General features: G+C 60.8%; 2 protein-coding genes and 1 non-coding gene across 3 annotated transcripts; 1 reads left to right on the top strand and 2 right to left on the bottom strand.

The window, feature by feature from the left end:
- Positions 1–314: 314 nt before the first annotated feature.
- On the bottom strand, positions 315–457 carry LOC143696562 (U8 small nucleolar RNA). Its single transcript, XR_013185972.1, has one exon. It is a non-coding gene; the product is annotated as a U8 small nucleolar RNA (small nucleolar RNA).
- Positions 458–1,008: 551 nt separating this feature from the next.
- Positions 1,009–3,222, bottom strand: TMEM107 (transmembrane protein 107). The gene is made up of 5 exons (XM_077192892.1): positions 3,125–3,222; positions 2,668–2,757; positions 1,840–1,940; positions 1,164–1,257; positions 1,009–1,078 (listed from the first exon to the last, which is right to left on the bottom strand). The coding sequence occupies exons 1-5, from the start codon at positions 3,220–3,222 to the stop codon at positions 1,009–1,011; spliced, it is 453 nt and encodes a 150-aa protein (XP_077049007.1).
- Positions 3,223–5,689: 2,467 nt separating this feature from the next.
- On the top strand, positions 5,690–15,940 carry LOC143696496 (aurora kinase B-like; the record flags this gene model as incomplete). Its single annotated transcript, XM_077192894.1, has 6 exons — positions 5,690–5,745; positions 6,839–7,030; positions 9,301–9,439; positions 10,998–11,146; positions 12,891–13,065; positions 15,124–15,940. Coding segments are annotated over 6 exons (885 nt in total), but the record flags the coding sequence as incomplete, so codon positions are not given.
- Between the last annotated feature and the right edge of the window lie 2,159 nt (positions 15,941–18,099).

An 18,099-nucleotide genomic window follows, 5' to 3' on the forward strand; every position in this document is an offset into this window, starting at 1 on the left:
TGGGAGCACTGGGGGGATACTGGGAGCACTGGGAGCACTGGGAGGATACTAGGGAACATACTGGGATCAAACTGGGAGCACTGGGGGGATACTGGGGACGTACTGGGAGCATACTGGGAGCTCAGGGAGAGCGCCAATAGGGAATCACTGCAGTAAAAAAACCCCAGACCAGTATAAACCAGTAAAAACCAGTTTCACTGACGGCTAAAATTACATAACACGGTTACGTAATCCCTTTACCATATAAGGGAATCACGCGTTCCCCAGCCCCGCCCCCATTGCGGTCCATCCCGCCCTGGCCCCGCGCAGGCGCAGTCAGAGTCAGGAAGGGCGGCGCGGCCTTGTTGCGTCAGCAATCGCCGCCCACGCGTGACGTAATCACGTAATCGTCATCGCGCACGCGCTCATCACGTACTGCCCGCAAAGCGGGGCAGGTCAGGATGTACCGCACTGACGATACCCGGAAATGGCGGCGGCCGGGCCTTAACCCGGGACAGCCACACCGCGGTCATGGGGACACCGCGACACCGCCGCCGTGACATTGACGCGACACCTCTGAACCCGCCCGACCCGAAATTTCCATTTTTACCCCGAAATTCCCCCGTTTCTCTGGCTTTTTTCCCCAAAATCCCGACGGGTTTTGCTCCCAGAGTGCACCGCGCGGGTCATTTGCATGAAACACGCGCCAGGGGTTGTTTTGGCGGTAAAAATGGGGTTTATCGGCCCGAGCGGGGGGGGTTGGGAGCCCAGGGAGGTTTGGGGGTTTTGGGGACGCCCCCAGGAGCATTTTGGGGATCCCCAGGGGAATTTGGCGACTCTCGGGGGGATTTTGGGGACCCTTGAAGGGGTTCTGGGGACTCCCACGGGGTTTAGGGACCCCAGGAGGGTTTTGGGGATTCCTGAGGGGATTTTGGCGACTCCAGCACCCCCCCCAGGGGATTTAGGGACCCCTCTCTAAGAGGATTTTGGGGACCCCTCCAGGTTGATTTTTGGGGGGCACCCCCCTGCTCACAGCGCCCCCCTGTGGCAGAGCAGGACCCGGCCCAGCAGCAGCAGCTCCGTCACGGCCGGGGGGACACTGAGGGGGGACAGAGTGGGGGAAGGGGGGGTCAGGGGGGTCCCCAAAACCCCCCCGGGACCCCCCAGGACCCCCCCGGCCTCACCTGAGCGCCAGCGTGGCCCAAAGGGCGGGGCCATCCCAGGCCTCGATCCAGCCCAGGGTGAGACCCAGAGCGGCCCCAATGTGGGCACTCAGGGCTGGGGGGGCATCGGAAAACACCCCAAAAATCAGAGAGAAACCCCCTCCCCTAAATCACTGAGAGACCCCAAACCCCACCGAGACCCGCCCCAAATTCCCCCAAATTCCACCCTTCAAATGCACCCTGAAATCCCCCAAATCTCCCCCAAATTACCCCAAATTCCCCCCTTCAAATGCACCCCGAAATCCCCCAAATCCCCCCAAATTCCCCCTTTCAAATGCACCCCGAAATCCCCCAAATCTCCCCCAAATTACCCCAAATTCCACCCTTCAAATGCACCCCGAAATCCCCCAAATTCCCCCTTTCAAATGCACCCCGAAATCCCACAAATCCCCCCCAAATCCCCCCAAATTCCACCCTTCAAATGCACCCCAAAATCCCCCAAATCCCCCCAAATTCCCCCCTTCAAATGCGCCCTGAAATCCCCCAAATCCCCCCCACAAGTTCTTCCCGAATTCCCCACTAAAATCCCCCAAATTTTCCCCAAATCCCCCCAAATTTCCCCCAATTCCCCCATTTTGGGGTCTCCCCCCCCCCATTTTTGGGGTCCCCTCCCCGTTTTCGGGGACCCCCAGGATACAGCCCAGGCTCTGTCCCGAGTGGAACATGGAGACCCCCGAGAAGAACCCCAGGAATTCGACCCCGAGCAGCGCCAGGGACCCCCCGAGGGCCCCCCAAAACCTGAGGGAGGAAATGGGGGTCAGGAAAAACCCCAAACACTCCAAAATCCCCCCCAAAATCCCACCCAGGGACCCCCAAAATCTGCGGGGGAAAATTGGGGGGGGTCAGGAATGGGGGGGGACCCCAAAATCACCCCCAGGGACCCCCAAAATCCCAAATCAGCCCCCAAAATCCCTCCCAGGGACCCCCAAAACCTGCGGGGAGGAAATGTGGGTCAGGAAAAACCCCAAAATCCCCCCCGGGACCCCCAAAACCTGCGGGGGGACCCCAAAAAAACCAAAAATCCCCCAGGGACTCTCATGGGAGCACTGGGAAGGCACTGGGGATACTGGGAGGGACTGGGAGGGAACTGGGGGGACACTGCGGGGGCACTGGGGGGGCACTGGTCTATACTGGTGCCATACTGGGAGCTCTGGGGAGAATTGGGTTATACTGGGCCATACTGGTGTCATACTGGGAGGGCACTGGGCTGTACTGGGAGCACTGGAGGGGGCCATACTGGGAGCACTGGGGGAGAATTGGGTTATACTGGGCCATACTGGTGTCATACTGGGAGGGGCACTGGGCTATACTGGTGCCATACTGGGCTATACTGGGAGCACTGGAAGGGCCCTAGTGCCATACTGGGAGCACTGGGGAGGAATTGGGTTATACTGGTCTATACTGGTGTGTACTGGTGCCACACTGGTGCCATACTGGGAGCATTGAAGGGGTCACTGGGCCGTACTGGTCTATACTGGGCCATACTGGTCTGTACTGGTTCCCACTGGTTTCACTCACCCGGGCTCCAGCTCCCCCGAGGGCTTTTGGGAGGGTCCTGGGGGGGGGGTGCAAAAGGGGCGGAGTCAGATCAGGGCACGCCCACCGGGGATCCCCCCCTCCACCTCCCTTCTTGCCCCTCCCTGTTTCCCACCCCTCCCACATAGCTCCATTAAATTAAGCCCCGCCCACCAGCTTTAGCCACGCCCCCTTCCCCTGCCCACCCCTACAGCAGCCTCAGAATCCCCTCCCCGTTTTTATCCCCTCCCACTCCGTTAGGCCACGCCCCTGACCCCACCCACCCTGAACCGCATTCCCAGGCGCTCCACCCCTTTTAGCCCCTCCCACTCCATTAGGCCCCGCCCCGACTTCGCCCATGCAGAGCAGCAGCCCCAGGTGCCCCTCTCCTTTTGGCCACGCCCCACCCCGTTAGCCCCGCCCCTTTCTCGCTGACCCCGCCCATCCTGAGCAGCAGCGCCAGGTGCGCGGCCATGGCCAGGAACCGCCCGGGCAGCAGCGTCATCTGCGTGGGGGGAGGGGCCCAGAGAGGGGGAGGGGCTTGAATCGCCCCGCCCCCATCACGGGACACGGACACCCCCAAGCCCCGCCCCTTCCCTAAGCCCCACCCCCCTCCTCACAGAAACGGGAGATCCCCCCCTTGGCCCCTCCCCCACCCATGGGGAACCGCCTCATTCCCCTCCGGCCCCGCCCCCACCCTTTGGCTCCTCCCCCACCCGTTTAGCCCCGCCTCCACCCCATTTAGCCCCTCCCCCACCCCCACACACTCTCTCCCCTCCCCCCTCAATGCCCAGAACGGGACCTCAGGGTCCCCTCCCCCACCCCAGGGACCCCCTCCCCCCTCTCGGGGTCCCCTCCCCCACCCCGGGGGTCCCCCCGCCCCCTCCCCCAGCCCGGGAACCCCCCGCGTTCCTTCCCCTCCCCCCCGCCCCGCGCGCGCGGCGCCGTTACCGGCGGCAACGGTTGAGGCCACGCCCACCGATATGGCCACGCCCACCTTCACGCGCTGATTGCGCCCATAGCACCGGCCACGCCCCCTTCATGGGGCCACGCCCCCTACTGGGAGATACTGGGAGGAACTGGGAGGGTACTGGAGAGGTACTGGGGGATACTGGGAGGATACTGGGCCATAGAGGCCTGTACTGGTTTGTACTGGGCCGTACTGGTTTCTTATAGGCTGCACTGGTTTATACTGGTTTATACTGGTCGAAACTAAGCTGCAGTGTCTCGCACTGGTTTATGCTTGTCCGTAGTGGTTCACAATAGTCCATACTGGTCTATACTGGGCTGTACTGGTCCATATTGGCCCCCCGCACCCCTCCCGCTCTCTGATTGGCCGCCGCCGCCTCTCGGCCCCGCCCCTGTTGCCGGGCGGAACGGCCGCGCACAAAATGGCCGCCGCCTCCCCACGTGACCGCGCGTTCCCCGCGCTGATTGGTCGTTCACCGCTCCCCCCTCCCTCTCGCTCTCAGCGACCAATCAGTGCCGAGGCACGCGCGCGGTGGGCGGAACGGCTGGATGGGAGGGGAGTGAAGGCGCGCGCAAATGAGGCGGGGCTTCGTGAGGGACCGACCAATGGGAGAGCAGCGCGCGCTGAGAAGCGAGGCTTCGTGAGGCGATCACCAATGGGAGCGCGGCGCGCGTCGTCGGGGGCGGGGACTCCGCAGGCTCCGGCCAATGGGAGCGCGGCGCTCGCGGGCGGCGGCCAATGGGAGCGCGCGGGGGAAATTTGAAGCGGCGGCGGCGACAACGAAGGGCGGCGGGTGAGGGGTGGAAACTTGGGGCGTTTTAGGGGGGATTTTTGGGGGTCCCGAGGGGAACTGGGGGGGTCCGGAGGGGATTTCTGAGGGGAATCGGGGGGTCCTGAATGGGACTGGGGGTTTTTTGAGGGGATCTGGGAGGTCCTTAAAGGGTTTCTGAGGGAACTTAGGGGGTCCTGAAGGGGAATTCTGAGGGGAATTCGGGGGTTCTGAGAGGATTTGGGGGGTCCTGAGGGAGCTGGGGGTTCCTGAGGGGATTTCTGAGGGATTTTTGGCGGTTCGGAGGGGATTTGGGGGGTCCTGAAGGGATTTCTGAGGGAAATTAGGGGGTTCTGAGGATGTATTGAGGAGTCCTGAGGGGTTTATGAGGGTGTTGGGGAGTCCTGAGGGGGGTTTTTGAGGGGATTTGGGGGTTCTGAGGGGATATTGAGGGAATTGGGGGGTCCTGAGGGGGTCCCTGGGTGGATTTTGGGGGGGGTCCCTGACCCTTTATGCCTCCCCAGGATGCACAGAAGGAGAACGTGGCCCCCAGCCTGACCAAGGTGACGACCCCTCCCCAATTTGGGGGGGATTTTTGGGGTTTCCCCCTCCCCAATTTTGGGGGTTCTTGGGGTGACCCCTGCCCGTGTCCCCCTCCCCAGAGTTTGGTCCCTCCCCCCCTGCGGGTGCCCTGCAAGGACCCCCCGGGCTCGGAGCCCCCCGGGAAGGCTCTGCCAGGTACGGGGGGAGGGGACTGGGGGGGCCTGGCTGGAAATTGGGGGGTCCTGGGGGGATTTGGTGGAATTTGGGGGGATTTGGGGGGGTCCTGGTGGATTTGGGGCATCCTGGGGGGATTTGGGTGGAAATTTGGGGACTCCTGGGGAGGATTTGGGTGGAATCTGGGGGGGTCCTGGGGGATTTGGGGGGAGTTTGGGAGATTTAGGTGGAATTTGGGGGTGCTGGGGGGGGGAATTCGGGTGGAGTTTGGGGGGTCCTGGGGGGGATTTGGATGGAAATTGGGGGGTCCTGGGGGGATTTAGGTGCGGTTTTGGGGTGTTTTGGGCAGTTTTTGAGGTGGTTTTGGGGTATTTTGGTCAGATTTTGGGGTGTTTTGGGGTATTTTGGTCAGATTTTGGGGTGTTTTGGGGGTATTTTGTGGTGTTTTTGGGGTGTTTTGTGGTGTTTTTGGGGTGTTTTGTGGCATTTTTGGGGTGCTGACCCCTGTGCCCCCAGGGAGCCGGGCGGGTGCCCCTGGAGCCCAGTGCAGTGCCAGCCCCTCCCCCACCCGTGTGAGTGCCACAGTGGAGGGGGGAGGGGCCACAACCATGGGGCGGGGCCACAACCATGGGGGCGGGGCCAGGGGGTCCAAAAGCCCCTGGGAATGATGGGAGGGGGGGAGCTGTGCCCAGGTGCCCCCTGACCTGGTGTCCCCCCAGGTGTGTCCCCAGGTGTCCCCATGTCCTGCAGTTGTCAGCTCAGGTGTCCTCCCCATGCCCAGGTGTCCCCAGGTGTGTCCCCCAGGTGTCCTCAGGTGTCCCAAGCTGTGCCCAGGTGACCCCAGCTGTCCCCAGGTGCTCTCAGGTGTGTCCCCAGGTGACCCCATCTGTCCCCAGGTGTTATCCCAGCTGTCCCCAGATGCTCTCAGGTGTGTCCCAGCTGTCCCCAAGTGTCCCCAGGTGTTCTCAGGTGTGTCCCCAGGTGTTCTCAGGTGTGTCCCCAAGTGTCCCCAGATACTCTCAGGTGTGTCCCCAGGTGTCCCCAGCTGTTCCCAGCTGTTATCCCAGGTGTCCCCAGCTGTCCCCAGGTGTCCCTAGATGCTTTCAGGTGTGTCCCCAGCTGTGTCCCCAGGTGTCCCCAGGTGTCCCTAGATGCTCTCAGGTGTCCCTCCAGGTGACCCCCAGGTGTCCCCAAGTGTCCCCAGCTGTCCCCAGGTGTTATCCCAGCTGTCCCCAGGCGTCCCTAGATGCTCTCAGGTGTGTCCCCAGGTGACCTAGCTGTCCCCAGCTGTCCCCAGGTGTCCCTAGGTACTCTCAGCTGTGTCCCCAGTTATCCATAGATGCTCTCAGGTGTGTCCCCAGGTGTCCCCAAGTGTCCCAGGTGTCCCAGGTGTCCCTAGATGCTCTCAGCTGTGTCCCCAGCTGTCCCCAGGTATCCCTAGGTACTCTCAGGTGTGTCCCCAGGTGACCCAGCTGTCCCCAGGTGTCCCCTAGATGCTCCCAGGTGTGTCCCCAGCTGTCCCCAGGTGTCCATAGATGCTCTCAGGTGTGTCCCCAGCTGTCCCCAGGTGTCCCTAGGTACTCTCAGGTGTGTCCCCAGCTGTCCCCAGGTGTGTCCCCAGCTGTCCCCAGGTGTCCCCAGGTGACCCCGGTGTCCCGGTTGCAGCCGCTCGTTCTCATTGGACGATTTCGAGGTGGGGCGGCCCCTGGGCAAGGGCAAGTTTGGCAACGTGTACCTGGCACGGGAGCGGCGCTCGGGCTTCCTGGTGGCCCTCAAGGTGCTCTTCAAGAGCCAGGTGGAGCAGGAGGGCGTGGAGCACCAGCTGAGGAGGGAGATCGAGATCCAGGCACACCTCAGGTACTCCTGGGGGGGAAATACACCTGGGGTACACCTGGGGATGGGGAAATACACCTGGGATACACCTGGGGGGAGATCGAGATCCAGGCACACCTCAGGTACTCCTGGGATACACCAGGGATACACCTGGGGTGGGGGAAATACACCTGGGGATGGGGAAATACACCTGGGGTACACCTGGGGTACACCTGAGGATGGGGAAATACACCTGGGATACACCTGGGGGTGGGGGAATACACCTGGATAGACCTGGGGGGAGATTGAGATCCAGGCACACCTCAGGTACTCCTGGGATACACCTAGGGGTGGGAAATACACCTGGGATACACCAGGGATACACCTGGGGGTGGGGAAATACACCTGGGATACACCTGGGGTACACCTGGGGATTGGGGAATACACCTGGGATACACCTGGGATACACCTGGGGTAGGGGAAATACACCTGGATACACCTGGGAGGGGGGAAATACACCTGGGGTACAACTGAGGGGGGGGAAATACACCTGGGATACACAAGGGATACACCTGGGGAGGGAGGGATACACCTGGGATACACCTGGGGATGGGGGAAATACACCTGGGATACACCTGGGGGGAGATTGAGATCCAGGCACACCTCAGGTACTCCTGGGGTACACCTGGGATACACCTGGGGTGTCCCAGGTTCTCTGGGGGGGTCTCAGTTTTGGGCTGAGGATCCCAATTTTGGGGTTGGAGGATCCCAATTTTGGGTTTGGGTTGTCCCATTTTGGGGTTGGGGGTCCCAATTTTGGGGTTGGGTTGTCCCATTTTGGGGTTGGGATCCCAATTTTGGGGTCTTGGACCGTACCATTGTGCCCCAGCCCGGGGGGACCATTTTGAGTGCGGCTCCTTTGGGATTTGGGTTGGGGTCCCAATTTTGGGTCGGGGGGATCCCAATTTTGGGGTTGGGGTCCCAATTTTGGGGTTGGGGTCCCAATTTTGGGGTTGGGGTCCCAATTTTGGGGTGAGGGGATCCCAATTTTGGGGTCCCCCAGCCCCCCCCAGTATCTCGGACCGTACCATTGTGCCCCAGCCCGGGGGGGAGCATTTTGAGTGCGGCTCCTTTGGGACCCCCCAACCTCAAATCCCAGGGGGGGAATTTTGGGGTCTGGGGGTGAGCCCGGATTTGGGATTTGGGGTTGGGGTCCCAATTTTGGGGTTGGGGGATCCCAATTTTGGGGTCTCGGAGCGTACCATTGTGCCCCAGCCTGGGGGGACCATTTTGAGTGCGGCTCCTTTGGGATTTGGGTTGGGGTCCCAATTTGGGTTGGGGTCCCAATTTTGGGTTGGGGTCCCAATTTTGGGTTGGGGGATCCCAATTTTGGGGTTGGGGGTCCAATTTTGGGGTCTCGGACCGTACCATTGTGCCCCAGCCCGGGGGGACCATTTTGAGTGCGGCTCCTTTGGGATTTGGGTTGGGGTCCCAATTTTGGGTTGGGGGATCCCAATTTTGGGGTTGGGGGATCCCAATTTTGGGGTTGGGGTCCCAATTTTGGGTTGGGGGATCCCAATTTTGGGGTCTCGGACCGTACCATTGTGCCCCAGCCCGGGGGGAGCATTTTGAGTGCGGCTCCTTTGGGATTTGGGTTGGGGTCCCAATTTTGGGGTGGGGTCTCACTTTTGGGGTTGGGGGATCCCAATTTTGGGGTGAGGGGATCCCCAATTTTGGGGTCCCCCAGCCTCCCCAGTATCTCGGACCGTACCATTGTGCCCCAGCCTGGGGGGGCCATTTTGAGTGCGGCTCCTTTGGGATTTGGGTTGGGGTCCCAATTTTGGGGTGGGTTCTCACTTTTGGGGTTGGGGGATCCCAATTTTGGGTTTGGGTTGTCCCATTTTGGGGTGGGGGGTCCCAATTTTGGGGTTGGGGGTCCCAATTTTGGGGTCTCGGACCGTACCATTGTGCCCCAGCCCGGGGGGACCATTTTGAGTGCGGCTCCTTTGGGATTTGGGTGGGGATCCCAATTTTGGTGGGTCGGGGGGTCCCAATTTTGGGTTGGGGGATCCCAATTTTGGGGGTGATGGGATCCCAATTTTGGGGTCCCCCAGCCCCCCCCAGTATCTCGGACTGTACCATTGTGCCCCAGCCCGGGGGGAGCATTTTGAGTGCGGCTCCTTTGGGATTTGGGTTGGGGTCCCAATTTTGGGTTGGGGGATCCCAATTTTGGGGTTGGGGTCTCACTTTTGGGGGTGGGGATCCCAATTTTGGGTTGGGGTCTCACTTTTGGGGTGTCTCTCCCCCTGCCCCAGGCACCCCAATGTGCTCAGGCTCTACAATTATTTCCACGACCGGCGCCGCGTCTTCCTCATCCTGGAGTTCGCGCCCAGAGGGGAACTCTACAAGGAGCTGCAGCGCTGCCGGCGCCTGGACGCCACCAGGACGGCCACGGTGAGACCCTAAAACACCAAAAATAACCCCAAAAATGGACTCAGGGACCCCAAAAACCCCAAAAACCACCCCCAAAAACCCCCAAAGCCCAGGGGATCTCTCCCCAAGGAGCTGCAGCGCTGCCGGCGCCTGGACGCCACCAGGACGGCCACGGTGAGACCCTAAACGCTAAAAATCACCCCAAAAATGGACTCAGGGACCCCAAAAACCCCAAAAACCACCCCCAAAAACCCCCAAAGCCCAGGGGAGCTCCCCAAGGAGCTGCAGCGCTGCCGGCGCCTGGACGCCACCAGGACGGCCACGGTGAGACCCTAAAACGCCAAAAACGGCAAAAAACACCCCAAAAAATGGACTCAGGGACCCCAAAAACCCCAAAACCATCCCAAAAACCCCAAAACCAACCCAGGGACCCAGAAAACCACCCCGAAAACCACCCCAGAAATGGATTCGGGGACCCCAAAAAACCACCAAAAAATCCCCAAAACCACCCCAAAACCCCAAAACTCACCCCAGAAACTGATCCAGGGACCCCAAAAACCCCAAAATCTGATCCAGGGACCCCCCAAAACCCCCAAAACCACCCCAAAAACCCCAAAGCCAACTCAGAGACCCCAAAAAGCAACTGAGGGACCCAGAAATCCATCCCAAAAACGGACCCCAAAAACCCCCTAAAACCACCCCAAAGACCAAAGAATCCCAAAAACCACCCCAAAAATGGACTCAGGGACCCCAAAAACCCCAAGATCACCCCAAAAACCAATCCAGGGACGCCAAAAACCCCCAAAACCACCCCAAAAATCAATCCAGGGACCCCAAAAACCACCCCAAAACCCCCAAAAACCAGCCCAAAGACCCCGAAAAAAATCCAAAAACCACCCCAAAAAACAGCTCGAGGACCTAAAAACCCCCCCAAAAATCACATCAGGGATCCCAAAACCAACTCAAGGACTCCAAAAACCCCAAAACCACCCCAAAAACCAACCCAGGGACCCCAAAAACTCCCAAAACCACCCCAAAAACCGACTCAGAGACCCCAAAACCCGGACAAAAATCCCATCAGGGACCCCCCAAAAAGCCCCCAAAATCACCCCAAACACCGACTCAGGGACCCTAAAAACCCCAAACTCACCCCAAAAAATCCCATCAGGGACCCTAAAAACCCCAAAATCACCCCAAAAAATCCCATCAGGGACCCCAAAAACCCCAAATCCTGCCCCAAACATCCCCCACAGCTGAGGGGTTCTGGGGGTACCTGGGGACACCTGGGGACACCTGGGGGTGCTCTGGGCGTTTTGGGGTGCCCCGAGTCCATTTTTGGGGTGCCCTGTGTCAATTTGGGGACCCCTGAGTGGATTTTTGGGGTAATTTTTTGAGGATTTTGGGGTCCCCCAAACCAGTTTTTATCCTCTTGTCCCCATGGAGGAGCCGCTTCCCCCAGAGCACCTGGGGAGGATTTGGGGTTACCTGGGGAGGCTCCGGGGGTTTTGGGGTGCCCCGAGTCCATTTTTGGGGTGCTCAGGACGATTTTGGGGTTCCTTAAACCCCCAAATTTTGGCAGCTGATGGAGGAATTGGCCGACGCCCTCCTGTACTGCCACGGGCGCAAGGTGATTCACCGCGACATCAAACCCGAGAATCTCCTGCTCGGCCTCAAGGGGGAGCTCAAGATCGCCGATTTCGGGTGGTCCGTGCACGCCCCCTCCCTCAGGTGAGACCGGGGCACACCTGGGGCACAGCTGGGCACAGCTGGGCACATCTGGGTACACCTGGGCACACCTGGGCACACTGGAGGGTTCTGGGGCTTGGAAATGGTTCAAAATTGGGGATTTTGGGGTGGTCTGTGCACGCCCCCTGACTCAGGTGAGAGCTGGGCACACCTGGGGCACACCTGGGTTCACTTGGGAGGGGTTCTGGGGCTGGGGAATGGCTCAAAATTGGGGATTTTGGGGGGTCTGGGGCACGCCCCCTCCCTCAGGTGAGAGCTGGGGCACACCTGGAGCACACCTGGGCACACCTGGGGCACACCTGGGGACACCTGGGAGGGGTTCTGGGGCTGGGAAATGGCTCAAGATTGGGGATTTTGGGTGGTCTGTGCACGCCCCCTCCCTCAGGTGAGAGCTGGCACAGCTGGGTCACAGCTGGGCACATCTGGGGTACACCTGGGGCACACCTGGGCACACCTGGGAGGGGTTCTGGGGGCTTGGAAATGGCTCAAGATTGGGGATTTTGGGTGGTCTGTGCACGCCCCCTCCCTCAGGTGAGTCCTGGGCACAGCTGGGCACACCTGGGGCACACCTGGGGCACACCTGGGTACACTTGGGAGGGGTTCTGGGGCTGGGAAATAGCTCAGGATTGGGGATTTTGGGTGGTCTGTGCACGCCCCCTCCCTCAGGTGAGTCCTGGGCACACCTGGGGCACACCTGGGGCACACCTGGGGCACACCTGGGGCACAGCTGGGCACACCTGGGAGGGGTTCTGGGGCTTGGAAATGGCTCAAGATTGGGGATTTTGGGTGGTCTGGGCACACCCCCTGACTCAGGTGAGAGCTGGACACACCTGGGGCACACCTGGGCACACCCTGGGACAGGTTGTGGGGTAAAAGGGGGGTGGGAGGGCTCAAAATGGCCGATTTTGGGGTGGTCTGTGCACGCCCCCTCCCTCAGGTGAGAGCTGGGGCACACCTGGGGCACACCTGGGCACACTTGGGAGGGGTTCTGGGGCTTGGAAATGGCTCAAGATTGGGGATTTTGGGTGGTCTGGGCACGCCCCCTGACTCAGGTGGGAGCTGGGCACACCTGGGGCACACCTGGGACAGACCTGGGGCACACCTGGTTTACTTGGGGCACACCTGGGCGCACCTGGGGCACACCTGGGACACACCTGGTGTGCTCAGGTGTGTGTTACACCCCCCCAGGTGTGCCCCACCCGCTCAGGTGTGTGTTTAACCCACCCAGGTGTGTGTTACACCAGCTCAGGTGTGTGTTACACCCCCCCAGGTGTGTGTTACACCCCCCCCAGGTGTGCCCCACCTGCTCAGGTGTGTGTTTAAACCCTCCCTGGTGTGTGCCCCACCCGCTCAGGTGTGTGTTAACCCCACCCAGGTGTGTGTTACACCCCCCCCAGGTGTGCCCCACCCACCCAGGTGTGTGTTACACCCCCCCAGGTGTGTGTTACACCTGCTCAGGTGTGTGTTACACCCCCCCAGGTGTGTGTTACACCCCCCAGGTGTGTGTTACACCTCCCCAGGTGTGCCCCACCTACCCAGGTGTGTGTTAACCCCACCCAGGTGTGCCCCACCCGCTCAGGTGTGTGTTTAACCCTCCCTGGTGTGTGCCCCACCCGCTCAGGTGTGCGTTTAACCCTCCCTGGTGTGTGCCCCCACCCGCTCAGGTGTGTGTTTAACCCTCCCTGGTGTGTGCCCCACCCGCTCAGGTGTGTGTTTAACCCCTCAGGCGCCGCACGCTCTGCGGCACCCTGGATTACCTGCCCCCCGAGATGGTGGAGGGCGGCGGCCATGATGAGAAGGTGGACCTGTGGTGCCTGGGGGTGCTGTGCTACGAGCTGCTGGCCGGGCACCCGCCCTTCGAGAGCCCCTCGGCCGCCGACACCTACAGGAGGATCACGCAGGTAACGCACCTGGCCACACCTGGGCACACCTGGGCACACCTGGGCACTGAAAAATGGGAAAAATCCCCGTCAAAATGAGCCCAAACTGAGCCAAAAACTGAGCCAAACCAGCCCAACCCAGAGCTGACACCTACAGGGGGATCACACAGGTAATGCACCTGGGCACACCTGGCCACACCTGGCCACTGAAAACAGGGAAAAATCCCCGTCAAAATGAGCCCAAACTGAGCCAAAACTGAGCCAACCCAGCCCAACCCAGAGCTGACACCTACAGGGGGATCACACAGGTAACGCACCTGGGCACACCTGGCACACTTGGGCACTGAAAACCCCTGAAAAATGGGAAAAAACCCCGTCAAAATGAGCCAAATTAATCCAAAATAATCCAAAATTACCCAACCCTTCCTGTGAGAACCCCTCAGCCATGGATACCTACAGGGGGATCACGCAGGTAACGCACCTGGCCACACCTGGGCACTGAAAACAGGGAAAAATCCCCATCAAAACGAGCCCAAACTGAGCCAAACCAGCCCAAAGTGACCAAACCCTTCTGTGGGAGCCCCTCAGCCATGGACACCTACAGGGGGATCACACAGGTAACGCAGCTGGGCACACCTGGCCACACCTGGGCACTGAAAACCCCTGAAAAATGGAAAAATCCCGTCAAAATGAGCCCAAACTGAGCCAAACTGAGCCAACCCAGCCCAACCCAGAGCTGACACCTACAGGGGGATCACACAGGTAACACACCTGGGCACACCTGGGCACAGCTGGGCACTGAAAACCCTGGAAAATGGGAAAAAACCCTGTCAAAATGAGCCAAATTAACCCAAATTAATCCAAAATTACCCAACCCTTCCTGTGAGAGCCCCTCAGCCATGGGACACCTACAGGGGGATCACACAGGTAACGCACCTGGGCACACCTGGGCACTGAAAAATGGGAAAAATCCCCGTCAAAATGAGCCCAAACTGAGCCAAACCAGCCCAAAGTGACCAAACCCTTCTGTGGGAGCCCCTCAGCCATGGATACCTACAGGGGGATCACACAGGTAACACACCTGGGCACACCTGGCCACACCTGGGCACTGAAACACCCTGAAAAATGGGAAAAATCCCCGTCAAAATGAGCCCAAACTGCCCCAAATTCCCCTGTGAGAGCCCCTCAGCCATGGATACCTGCAGGGGGATCACACAGGTAACGCACCTGGGCACACCTGGGCACTGAAAACCCCTGAAAAATGGGAAAAATCCCCGTCAAAATGAGCCCAAACTGGGCCAAAACTGAGCCAAAACAGCCCAACCCAGAGCTGATACCTACAGGGGGGATCACACAGGTAACGCACCTGGGCACACCTGGCCACACCTGGGCACTGAAAACCCTGAAAAATGGGAAAAATCCCCATCAAAATGAGCCCAAACTGTCCCCAGGTGTCCCCAGGTGTGTCTCAGGGGTCTCCCCAGTGTCCCCAGGTGTGTCTCCCCTGTACCCAGGTGTCCCGAGGTGTCCCCTCCCCTGTGTCTCCCCTGTACCCCAGCTGTCCCCAGGTGTGTCCCCAGGTGTCTCCCCTGTTCCCAGGTGTGTGTCCTGTGTCCCCAGGTGTGTGTCACCCTCCCCAGGTGTGTCCCCAGTGTGTCTCCCCAGTGTCTCAGGTGTCCCCAGGTGTCCCCAGGTGTGTCCCAGGTGTCCCCAGCTGTGTCTCCCCTGTCCCCCAGGTGTCCCCCAGGTGTCCCCAGGTGTGTCTCAGGTGTCCCCCAGGTGTCCCCAGGTGTGTCTCCCCTGTCCCCAGGTGTGTCCCCAGGTGTGTCTCCCCTGTCCCCAGGTGTCCCCAGGTGTGTCCCCAGGTGTGTCCCCAGGTGTGTCTCAGGTATCCCCAGGTTGTGTCCCCATGTGTGTCCCCCCTGTCCCCAGGTGTGTCCCCAGGTGTGTCTCCCTGTCCCCAGGTGTCCCAGGTGTGTCCCCCAGGTGTCCCCAGGTGTGTCTCCCCTGTCCCAGCTGTCCCCAGGTGTGTCCCCAGCTGTCCCCAGGTGTGTCTCACCTGTCCCCTCCCCCATGCAGGTCGATCTGCATTTCCCCCCGCACATCCCAGAGGGCGCTCGGGATCTGATCCAGCGGCTGCTGCGGCGGGAACCAGGGCAGCGCCTGAGCCTCAGGGGGGTCCTGGCACACACCTGGGTACGGGGGCACTCACGGAGGGTGCTGCCCCTGGTTATTGTCCATCCTGACCCCTGAGTGACCACTGAGTGACCACTGACCATCCCTGAGTGACCACTGACCCTCACTGACCATCCCTGACCATCCCTGACCATCCCTGACCATCCCAGAGCCCGGGCAGCGCCTGAGCCTCAGGGGGGTCCTGGCACACACCTGGGTACGGGGGCACTCACGGAGGGTCCTGCCCCCTGGGTACTGCCCATCCTGACCCCTGAGTGACCCCTGAGTGACCACTGACCCTCACTGACCATCACTGAGTGACCCCTGACCATCCCTGACCATCCCTGACCCACAGTGACCATCCCAGAGCCCGGGCAGCGCCTGAGCCTCAGGGGGGTCCTGGCACACACCTGGGTACGGGGCCATTCCAGGAGGGTCCTGCCCCCGGGGTATTGTCCATCCTGACCCCTGAGTGACCCCTGAGTGACCACTGACCCACAGTGACCATCACTGAGTGACCACTGACCATCCCTGAGTGACCCCTGACCATCCCTGACCATCCCTGACCATCCCTGACCATCCCAGAGCCGGGGCAGCGCCTGAGCCTCAGGGGGGTCCTGGCACACACCTGGGTACGGGGGCACTCACGGAGGGTGCTCCCACCTGGGTACTGCCCATCCTGACCCCTGAGTGACCCCTGAGTGACCCCTGACCCACAGTGACCATCCTGAGTGACCCCTGACCACCCCTGACCATCCCTGACCCTCACTGACCATCCCTGACCATCCCTGACCCTCCCTGACCCTCACTGACCATCCCTGACCATCCCTGACCCTCCCTGACCCTCACTGACCATCCCTGACCCTCACTGACCCTCACTGACCATCCCTGACCCTCACTGACCCTCACTGACCATCCCTGACCCTCACTGACCATCCCTGACCCTCACTGACCATCCCTGACCCTCCCTGACCATCCCTGACCCTCACTGACCATCCCTGACCATCCCTGACCATCCCCTGACCATCCTGACCCTCCCTGACCCTCACTGACCATCCCTGACCCTCACTGACCCTCACTGACCATCCCTGACCATCCCTGACCCTCCCTGACCATCCCTGACCCTCACTGACCATCCCTGACCCTCACTGACCCTCCCTGACCCTCACTGACCATCCCTGACCATCCCTGACCATCCCTGACCATCCCTGACCCTCACTGACCATCCCTGACCATCCCTGACCCTCCCTGACCCTCACTGACCCTCACTGACCATCCCTGACCCTCACTGACCCTCACTGGACCATCCCTGACCACCCCTGACCCTCACTGACCATCCCTGACCCTCACTGACCATCCCTGACCATCCCTGACCATCCCTGACCCTCACTGACCATCCCTGACCATCCCTGACCCTCCCTGACCCTCACTGACCACCCCTGACCCTCACTGACCCTCACTGACCATCCCTGACCATCCCTGACCATCCCTGACCCTCCCTGACCCTCACTGACCACCCCTGACCCTCACTGACCCTCACTGACCATCCTGACCATCCCTGACCATCCCTGACCATCCTGACCACCCCTGACCCTCACTGACCATCCCTGACCCTCACTGACCATCCCTGACCCTCCCTGACCTTTGACCCCCCCAGCACATTTGGACACTGACCCCTGACCTTTAACCCCGCCCCCAACCCAAAATTGGGGGGGGGCTGGGCACAGCCCCTCCCCCACCCTGGGACCCCCAAATCCCCCTGGAGATTGGGGGGGGAGGGGCTGGGGGTGCCCCTCCCCCATTTTGGGGGGGGGGTCTCGCCCCTGCCCCTCCCCCCCCATTGTTTGGGGTCCCCTCCCCCAATTGTTTGAGGTCCCCCCCATTTATTTGGGGAGGGGTCTCACCCTCCCCCCGCTGCCATTTGGGGTCCCCTCCCCCCATTTATTTGGGGAGGGGTCTCCTGCCAATCCCCCCCCCATTGTTTGGGGTCCCCTCCCCCCCGTTATTTGGGAGGGGTCTCCCGCCCCTCCCCCCCCAATAAAGCTGTTCTGGTTTTACCCGAGACTGAGCCGGGTCCGTGTGGGGGGAGGGGCCGGGCCCCAGGGAGACCCCACAGAGACCCCAGACCCAGAAAAACCCCATAGAGACCCCATAGAGACCCCAGACCCATAAAAACCCCATAGAGACCCCATAGAAACCCCATAGAGACCCCAGACCCATAGAAACCCCATAGAGACCCCATAGAGACCCCAGACCCATAAAAACCCCATAGAGACCCCATAGAGACCCCAGACCCATAGAAACCCCATAGAGACCCCATAGAAACCCCATAGAGACCCCAGACCCATAAAAACCCCATAGAGACCCCATAGAGACCCAGACCCATAGACCCCCAGACCCCCAGGACCCCAGACCCAGAAAAACCCCATAGAGACCCCATAGAGACCCCAGACCCAGAAAAACCCCATAGAAACCCCATAGAGACCCCATAGAGACCCCAGACCCATAGAAACCCCATAGAGACCCCATAGAGACCCAGACCCAGAAAAACCCCATAGAGACCCCACAGAGACCCCAGACCCATAGCGACCCCACAGACCCATAGAAACCCCATAAAAACCCCACAGAGACCCCATAGAGACCCACTGACCCATAGAGACCCCCAGGGAGACCCCAGACCCAGAAAAACCCCATAGAGACCCCACAGACCCATAGAAACCCCATAGAAACCCCCCAGACCCATAGAAACCCCACAGAAACCCCACTGACCCATAGAGACCCCCAGGGACCCATAGAGACCCCATAGAGACCCCCCCAGAACCCCCTGCCCCATAGAGACCCCATAGAACCCCCCAGCCCCATGGAAATCCCTCAGATCCC

Source organism: Agelaius phoeniceus, chromosome 36 (assembly GCF_051311805.1).
Source record: "Agelaius phoeniceus isolate bAgePho1 chromosome 36, bAgePho1.hap1, whole genome shotgun sequence".
NCBI classification, from domain to species: Eukaryota; Metazoa; Chordata; class Aves; order Passeriformes; family Icteridae; genus Agelaius; species Agelaius phoeniceus.

Bases quoted from the DNA above. Each gene is read 5' to 3' on its own strand.
- TMEM107 (XM_077192892.1), bottom strand. From the start codon at position 3,222: ATGACGCTGCTGCCCGGGCGGTTCCTGGCCATGGCCGCGCACCTGGCG. The intron at 2,758-3,124 runs GTGGGGCGTGGC...CCCCCCCCCCAG, and splicing joins AAAGGGGCGGGGCTAACGGG to GACCCTCCCAAAAGCCCTCG. The intron at 1,258-1,839 runs GTATCCTGGGGG...ATGCCCCCCCAG, and splicing joins CTCGGGACAGAGCCTGGGCT to CCCTGAGTGCCCACATTGGG.